Source organism: Gavialis gangeticus, unplaced genomic scaffold (genome assembly GCF_001723915.1).
Source record: "Gavialis gangeticus isolate Ggan-Ray unplaced genomic scaffold, GavGan_comp1, whole genome shotgun sequence".
Classification (NCBI taxonomy): domain Eukaryota; kingdom Metazoa; phylum Chordata; order Crocodylia; family Gavialidae; genus Gavialis; species Gavialis gangeticus.
This window is the reverse complement of record NW_017728994.1, coordinates 56,596,147-56,605,505: the sequence shown is the minus strand read 5'-3', so window position 1 is coordinate 56,605,505 and position 9,359 is coordinate 56,596,147. Positions and strand designations below refer to the sequence as shown.

The window sequence follows — 9,359 nt, the reverse complement described above, 5'->3', positions numbered from 1 at the left end:
AGACAGGGCGAGAGCCCAGCTTCCACAGCGGATCGGAGCCCTATTTGTAAGAGAGGGATGGAGGTGGTCTGCCACAGTCACAGTCGTAGCACAGATACACAAAACCTCTGCTGCCTTCCCCGAGTACGGAGAATAGGAACTGGCTGCCAAGGAGATCATTTTGACCCTTCAAAAGACTCAACTGCTGAGCACATAAGATCAAAACAGCCTTTCACTTAAGCCCAGGACTTGTCCTCTCCATTGCCAGAATGTTTTAGCTACTTGTCCCCAGATTTAAACAAGCCATTTCTCATCCAACACCTACGGTTCATGTTACCCGCTGGTTAAATAAAACAACCATCATGTTAAATGGCTGTAGCTCCAGTTGAAAGTCAAAAAAGGCATTAGGCACAAAGATAACGTTTTAATGTGAAGGCATCTTCTTATAAAAAGAATAATAAAAATGCCCATGAAGCGAAACCCCCATGAGATCACTCAACATACAATAAACAGAGAGAGCGCAGCAAGGAAACATCAGCACATTTGGCACACAGGAAAAATAAGCAAAACTTAATGAAGAGCATCACCGGCGCTCAATCCTCTCGCTTGGATGTTTCCCGGTGTTTAACAAGCGATTCATTCTCGTGACTAACTGCTGGGATATTTTACGGTGCTGGTAAAGACAGTCAGCACGTTACAGCCAGCTCAAGGCACTCGAACTCCTTTACTGAACCCAAGTCTCTGGCTTTGTCCAATCATACTGGTATAGAGTAAGCCCAGCAGGGTCTATTGTAATCATCTGTTCTGACCTCCCTATATAATCTCGCTGCCCATTTTTCCATCAAAACCATCACTTCTGGCTGAACTTGGGCATTTCTATTAGAAAGACACCCAGTCTTGAATGAAAGATTTCATGTGATGGAGAATCCATTTCAACCTTTGGGGTGTTTTTTGAATGCTTAATCGTACTCACTAGTACCAGCCTGCACTTCATACACGTCCACCTCCCAATATCTTCTTAGAGTTATTCCCTTTGTGCCTGAACCCCCACATTGCTAGCTTTTCCCACGTGTTCATGCTGATTCAAACGTCTTTCAAGATGTCTGTGGAAAACAAAAAGTGGAATACACTAATTTCGTGGCGCGGAGAAGCAGCATGTCGATAATAAATATATAGACGCACAACAAAACGCATTACAAAAAAGTAAAACAGCACTGGCTGCGGGCCAACCCAGCTCACGTCACACGTGAATTCTGCGCGACACCAATTCAGTCTCTAGGAGACTAAACCATTCGTTGAAGTACTTGGTAACTGCTTGCCAGATCTTCTTGTATATTGATGACCCTAAGCAAAAGGCGACTGGAAATACTGAGACCGTCCAACTCAGTGTTGAGGGCGGGCATGTCTTCCGGCGTGCCGGCGAGCTCTGTAAAACGGCTGCAATCCCCGACTCTGATTCCACTGTGTTCGGGGACGGAGCAGGGATCTGGAAGAATCACCCCTCAAAATTCCTGTTGCAAAAAAATAATAATAAAAAAAAAAAGCAAAATAGAAAGACAGGCAAAAACAGATTAACATTTCAAGGCAGAAACAAAGCCACACTCAATACACTATTTGACAATGAGAAGCGAGGTGACTGCAAAAGGCACATGGCACGATGTTAACCTGCACGGGGAGGGATACCATGACAAAGTTGGGACCCCTGGCTCCTATTTGGCTCTGACCAAGCATGCAACCTTAGGCAGACGGTTCACTACAGAGGACTGGCACTGAGTCCTGCCCCCTGCACGTACATGCAACCATTTGCCTAAGGATGCTCTGTAACTGCTGCTCCAAACCCTTGTGCACAGCTGCATGGCCCAAACCCAGAAAGACCACAGGTTCTTACCCTCAGGACTGGGCAAGGAAGGAGGGGACAAATATCAAAACCACCCTGTCCTTTCCATGCTGCCAAATGGAAGGAGATCCCTGGTAGTGCCCGGCTGGATGCTAAGAGGGTCCCAGCATGGGAAAGAGACTGCTGGGATGGAAATTGTTGAAAGCAATGACTTGCTACCGTCCGGGGTTTAACCAAAAGGTGCAATCTCTCTCTCAGCACTAACATCTCACCTAAAGTGAGCCAAGATGACCTTCTCTACCATAACCCCAGACTTTGAGATAAGCTCAGATTGCCAGGGCGCTACAGACAGACGGAGAGCGGTGAAAACTTCGGGGTATCTTCTTGGCCCTCCTGTCACAGTGAACATGCTCTAATGGCTTTGGGGAAAGCAGCTCCTTCAAAGGCAGCTTCCCTCCCCATGATGCCGCTGTGGGTGGCAGGGTGGGACGTCCCCTGAGAGACCCCAGCAACCCAGGCTTCCCTTCTCCCGGTGGAAAGGAGCACTGTACCCTCCTGAACCCTGTGCCCCGTCCTCACCAATCCACCCAGTGGATGCCACCAACTATTCACCCGAGAGGCAAGCGAAGTTTTGGGGTGAGTTACAAGGAAAGAGAAAAGAAAGGAAAAAGGAGGTGGTAGCAGTGCTGGCCTAAAGAGACAGCAGAGGGCAAAGCCAAGGGATGCAGGCCAATCCTTCCCCAGGGCTGCAAGGAAGAAGCAGGTCCCGCCCCAATCTCCAGTGTTGCTACTGCCCCTTGCCCAAGCTCTTGCCCTTTGGGAAGTCTGTTAGCCTCAATCTGCTGTGCCAAGTGGAAATCCCAGAGCGGTCTTGCTGGCGATGCTTACTGCTTTCGCAGTGCGGTCCTTCCCAGCCGCGGCACTCGCACCGGTAGCTGCCGTTCCCGAGTACACACACGCCCTCGTTCATGCAGGGGTTGGGTTTGCACAGGTTCACAGGGCTCTTGGCCTCTGGAGTGGACAAAACACAAACACAAGGGCATGAGATGGACCCACAGATCTGGAGTCCCTCGGGCACACTGAGGTGCGAGAACAAGGAGACCATCACCACCGGAGAGGAAGTCTGTGACCCCTGCACCCCTCTCTATGAACCCGCAGCCTGCTGGGACCCCTCCGGGGACATCTCACACTCCCATTATGGGGGAGACATATCTTTCAAAGGGCTGCTTTCCATTTTACCCAAAGCCATGGGAGCACGTTTGCTGTGACAGGGGTCTAAGGAGATACTCTTAAGTTTTCACCACTCTCCCCCTATCTGTGACACCTTGGTAATATGGGCCTACACCAGAAAGTCTGGTTTCATGGTAGAGGAGGTCATCTTGGCTGGCATTAGGTGACAGCTCATTAGTTCACGGCAGGGGGGAATACAAGCCATTTGCAACACTCCCAAGTTCATTGCAAGAGCAAGTCAGCATCAGAAAAGGAAGTCAGAAAAAGACAAAGGTCATTTACTTCGGTAGATGTCTGAATTTATAGCTTGATGTTGTTCCCAAAGTTAAAGGGAGTACAAACAACCCTGCTATTAGGCAAGGTGTCTTTAAGAAAAGCAGAAAGAGGCAGATGTTTTTAAACACCATCATCAATGCATACTGAATAGAGGACCACACAAAATCCCCAGATCCAGACGTTATAAAGGTGGCGAGACACATTTCCTGCCTTAACCAGCTTGCAATCAAAGCCCCAGTCCTGTGCTAGCTTATTTAGCACAGATCAAAGAGCCCAGGTCTGAGATAGACTGGACAAGCACAGGGCAGTCATTCACTGGCAGGATTTTGGTGGGAAAACAGGAAAAAACGGGATTTCTGAATGCTGCTTGCAGGAGGGAGTTGACAGGACAGTGAGAAGCTCTGAGCCCAGGCTATTATTAATTCTCTTTAAATTTGACATCCAACAGGCTTTCCAACCCTCCTAACTTTGCAGGCTACAGCTGTCAGCAGGGGTCTAGGCTTTCCATGCCTCCCTGCTATAAATATGTCGGGTTAAGTAGCAGCATCTCAGGAGAGCCCTTTACCACCACGACTGGCATTTCTGCCATAGCGTCTGCAGGGGTGTGAAATTCTGTAACTACACAACTGAAGGGCTGGGAACGCGGGTCTTGCATCCACTCCACTTTTACTCTCTTGCAACTGGGAGCTTAAAAAGGAGCATCCTCCACTCCAGAACATGGGGCTTTTTGCAAGCCATTTTCTATCAGGATTGTACTAACCTGGTTGTTATCTGATAGTGAAACTTGAAATCTTCCCCAGGGAAGGTAATTGGTGGCACAGTAGCATGCTGATTACTGCAGGTACAGGCCATTGGCCTCTACTGAATGGGACAAGAATGACCCCTCCCGCCCCCCCAGACGAGCTGCTTGCGGCACCATCCCGCTCCCCGCCGGGGTGCTGCGGCTGTGCATTGTGGCCCCAGGCCCCAAGCCCCATGCACCACCTGGCTGGGCAGCATCCCTAGCCCCAGCCCTGCCCAACTTCCTCCCTCCCTATGGGAGCCTCAATCCCACCCCGCACCCTTACCTACAGGAGCTGCTCTCCAGGCTGCCTGGAGGCCACGTGCGAGTCTGTTCACATGGTGCCCCCTGCCTGACCACCCCCTCCCACTCCCCCCAGCCCCTTGCAGGCTGCAACTCTGCCAGCCTGCGGACAGCTCTTTGCAAAACTGCAAAATCTGTGGGCTTCTCCACTAAAACAAGAAATCCATGTTTTCCTCGGGTAAAGGTGGAAATCCTCATTTTTCTCTGTCTTTCTACGGGAAAATGGAAAACACAGATCTCTGCTCATAACAAAGCTTCCCATATCCATGGGGAGAATCACAGGATTTTGTTTTCATACATAAAACCATTGCTAGAGAAAGAAAAAAGCATCCATTGTAACAGAGCGAGACTGCGCATTCCCATAAACTATGACAATTAGTTTAGGGAAAAAAAAAAAAAATCACTGCTCTATTTCACTTGCCCAAGCGAAAGTGGGTTCCCAAGAGGACACAACTAACCTTTGATCCATCAGTGCATCCAAATACTATCTTAAATTGATGCTGAAGAAGCCAGAAGTTGAAGACACAAAGACATAGCGCAATGGTTTTGGTTCCTCAAATATGAATGGAGCAGACACATCCAGCACAGCGACAGGCAGAATAAGCTGCACTATCATTTGCTGGTCACCAAACTCCTTAAAGCTTAGTTGTAAGCAACATGGTTACAACACGCTGTCATCTGCCTGTGAACAAAGACCACCAGAGTTGCATAACAAGGAGCCGATTTGGATGTTACCTTGCAGCCCTGGTGCTCGATTGATCACCCAGAAATCCCATCGATGCTGGGAGACCGAAGCACTGAGCAGTCCCAGGAGCAACTGCTACAAGGGCGGCATAGGATCATCATACTTCCAGCTCATGCCTTCATTCTTTGCCACTATTTTTGCCTACTGACCTCTTACCCGCTCCCTACACCTGTCTTCACTGGTGAGGTTTCCTGACAAGGAGAAAGTCGGAGGCCACCCACGTGATCTCCTCTCTCCGACATCCCTCCCGAATCGAGATCTCCTTCCTGCCAGTTGGTGGTCTCACCAGCAGAACCGCCTGTGCTGCCATAAACATATTCACGGTGGTGCAAAGCACAAGCAAACAGACGTCTGTACTCTTTGTTGCGTCACAAACGTCCAAATCTGTGTCTGAGACCAAAGGTAGTATTAATTTGTACTGCGGTTTTGTGGCAGTCCACATATTCCCGCGGTAGGCACTCTCAGGGCTTAAGGGGCTCAATCTTGCATGTCCCATGAAATCCTCTCTAGGGGTACTCCCAGGGCACACAAAATCAGGCCCCGGAGGCTTCAGAGACACCTGCCTGGATTTCCTGCTTGCAGAGGCATGCCCGGAAACCCCCAGAGGGAGATTTTCTGGGCACGTGCATCATGCTGCTGCGATCTGGGTCGGTTTGTTTGTACTTGTGCCCCAGGACTGGGTCCCTGAAGTCCCACGAGCTGCAGGGCCCAGGCCCGGATGGACGGTGGGTGATGTCTGTGCCACCCAATGAAGCAGAGCTCCCTGGGACTCTCCATGGCACAGCTGATGCCACAGCAAAAATGATGCATATTATTTTTAGCCTTTATCCTCCCCAGTCTCGGTGTTGCCAGAGAGATTTTCATCCTTCCTTCCAGACTAATCCCTCCGGCCCCTGGTTCATTAATTGTTCAGCTCTTCCAAGCTCCCCTCAATCTGTCTCTCTCTTTCTGGAAACATGCCTAGAAAAAAATATAATACTCCAGGTACCCAAGCCAGTGGATCATGTAATTCAATGATTTTTTTTGCCCCAAGCACCACACAGCCTGTGCTTTTATTGTTGCGTCTCAGACTCTTGGCAAAAGACTGAATTGAGAGTTTTATTTGTTATGCTGTCCTTGGCCAGGGTACTGCAAACAGTAATTACCAGCACGAGTGAAAAACAGCCGAAATTCAGCTGCAGGAAATGCTGCGTTACCTTCCCAGAATTGCTGCGCCCAGCTACCTCCTCTAGGTCATCTTGTATGTCGTGTACTGCAATGTATGGTTTTTTAAAAGACCTGATATACTACACTATAGAACCACATTTAAAATTCCCAAGAAGAAACGATATGCAAAGGCCTGCCAGGGGACAGATGTCTAACAACGGAGAGACAGCTATTTAACGCTATTCTGCCCAATGTGCCAAAAGATAATGCTTTTCATGGTGCTGTTAACCCATCTGCAAGAGCAGATGTGAAAAAGCAACCAGAGTTTTGCTCCATTTAAGGACACAGGTGGAAGTTAAACTCAGACCAACAGAAATAAGGCACAAAGTTTTAGTGGTGAGGGTGGTGAACCATTGGAACAAGGTCCCAAGGGAAGCCGTTCTCCAGCTCTTTATCATAGGGTTTGAGGGAAGTAGGGCTGGGAGGGACCTCATGAGGTCACCTAGTTCAGCCCCCTGCTCTAGACAGGATCATCTCTGACTAAATCATCCCGGTCAAGTGTCTGTCCAACCTGACCTCTTCTCCACGTTGCCCTGATGTGGTCAAACAAATCTGGAGACATTTAATCTGACAAGTTACTGGGCTCAATACACAGAGAAGTGGGTGAACTCCTATATGGCCTATCACTTTACAGGAAATCCCATTAAAAAAAAAAAACAACCATCACTTCAGACCTTAATATCATGGAAACCAGGGTTTTTGTTTCAAACCAAATCAACATGGAAGAATCTTTTTCCAGCACATTTTCTTTGAATATTCAGCTTTGCCAGTGATGCAGGGTCTGACATAGCCAGGAGCTTTTTACTGAGTGCATAACGGCACTGCCCAGTTTGACACTTTGGATGAAGCCTTGATCCTACAGACAAACAATGTGACCTGGGAGCTCTTCAAGTACATGAACTTCCTCATGTGTCTGCAGCATCTGGGATGAAACAGGTTGTGCTCTAAGGGGGAAGTACAGGCCACAGAAAAAGCAACTGCAAGCTCTATATGCACAATGTGAAAAGCAAAGATGTGAGCGCTTATGTGGAATTTAAATCATGCCTGGACTGTACAGGTCTCTATGCAAATGGGAAAATTGCACTCTGGATAAGCATTTCTCTCCTGCAAATCAGCCATTAAAACTGCACAGAGAGCTCACAATCCTGCCTTCTTCCTAGTGAAGTCTTACACTGTCCCAAAGGACCATCCTGTGAAGCTCCATTCATACAACCCAACACGTGCTCCCTCTTCTGAGCTGCATGAAAGACATTGCACACTATACTCCACTACTCACCAGCCACTCTCTGCAGCTGTCCAAATGACCAAGAGCTCCCAACCTTTCCAGCTCTGAGATGCTCTTGAGAGGGTATTTGAGTACATATAAGAGCTGAAAAGGTCTTTTAGACCCCACATGACCGGCTGTGGCGCGTACGTGGCCTAGACCACGCGCGGGAAGGAATCCGCGGCACTGTGACGTGAGACGGCTCCTACAGGGTTGCAGCCTCCACCAGGTGCGATTTGGGCCGACACGGGAATTCCCCGAAGTTTGCTCCTTTGTGCAAACCTGTAATTAGCTAAGCTACGCGCTCCGGTGATTTCATGGTCTATAAACCAGCTGTGTTGTTTTCCTCGGAGGATCGAAAGCAGCACCATGTCTGCTGCGTAGGACAGATCGCACACTCGCTTCTCTTATTATGCAAGTGACAGCAGTGACAGGTGCTGCCAACAACAGCCCTATGGTCTGAGCCAAGATGTGAGGTCCTTACTCATGCAAACTCCCCCTGAAGTCAGCGAGCCAGCTTTGAACATGTATAAAGTGAAAGAACAACCTGGTGCACAGGAGAGACAGAAATCCCTTTTCTTCACGGCAGGGGCACCCCCATGCACTCGCCCTTCATCCCACTCAGCCCGGTACGTGGCCATCCCCTCCCACATGGGGACTCTCCCCCTGTAACGTTAGGTTCCCGTCTCTCCCTTGCAGATGCAACTGGGAAGGACTTGGCAGGTCTTAACCCTCCTCCCCCAGCACAGTGACTATGTGTTTAACTCAGTCTGTGTAATGGCAGGAGCCCACTCCCAAGGATTTGGCTTTGTAAAGAGAGCACATGGAGCCTTTGAAGAGAAGCCCTTAAGTTACTGTGTCTTGGCTGTCTGCATGGTTATCGCTTCCCGAGGCATCAGCTTTGGAGCGCTCTTGCCCAACCCTTCTTTAATGCAGGCAACTGCATCTTTAAAGACAAAGCGAGCATTAGCTGGGGCTCTTCCGATTGTGGGTGACTTCAGACAAGGACAGAACATCTCTCCAATCATTTACCATCACCACTAGCATAACAAATGGAAATTAGTCCCATTTTTGTCTCCGATGTAGCATGACCACCTAGTAGGACTGACTCAGTATGACCCCAACTCAGCATGATCCCCTGCAAGGGACCCAACTCTGCAGGACCCCCTGCTCATAAAAAAGTTAACGCACCTGACATTGATCTTAGGCGAGGCAGCACTTTAAAAAGACCTTTCTTCCTTTCTGCAGAATTACCCAGTGAAATAATTTTCCACCTATTGAAAGGACTTGACCATTTAAGTAATTACTGTATATAAAAGCCTAGATGCTCATACAGTTTCCTTCCCCGTGGTAATCGCGTATGCTCACAACAGCCCCTAGGGAAGTAGTACTGTTCTTGCTTACCCAATGGGTAACAAGGAGCAAATGAAGCAACTTGCTGAGATCACACAGGGAGTCGGTGGTCCAAGCCAACGCAACACGGTTGCATGCTGAAGTAGTAAAGCATTGAAACCACTGCACTAAACCACTGTCATGGCACCCTCCAATGTCTTACTATCCTTGCAAGGGTGCTGCAGGGGGCCACACAACGTGGGCACTGTGAGGTGTGTAAACATTCACAAAAGAAACCCAGAGGTTTTAAACAGGAATCCCTAGTATTAAAAACACTCTGACCTGTTGTGGGCTTTCTGAGTTCTTTGCAACAGAAGAAATGCTCTATTATTTTCTGGAATCAAAA

At 48.7% G+C, this 9,359-nt stretch overlaps 1 protein-coding gene across 1 annotated transcript in view; it reads right to left on the bottom strand.

The window, feature by feature from the left end:
- Positions 1 to 383: 383 nt before the first annotated feature.
- Positions 384 to 9,359, bottom strand: part of VWA2 (von Willebrand factor A domain containing 2) — a 79,048-nt gene continuing 70,072 nt past the window's right edge. Inside the window, exons 13-14 of the mRNA XM_019502862.1 lie at positions 2,705 to 2,827; positions 384 to 1,490 (exon numbers count right to left, since the gene is read on the bottom strand). Of these exons, the coding sequence (XP_019358407.1) occupies positions 1,363 to 1,490; positions 2,705 to 2,827 (251 nt within the window). The 3' untranslated portion in view covers positions 384 to 1,362. The remainder of the gene's footprint in view (positions 1,491 to 2,704; positions 2,828 to 9,359) is intronic.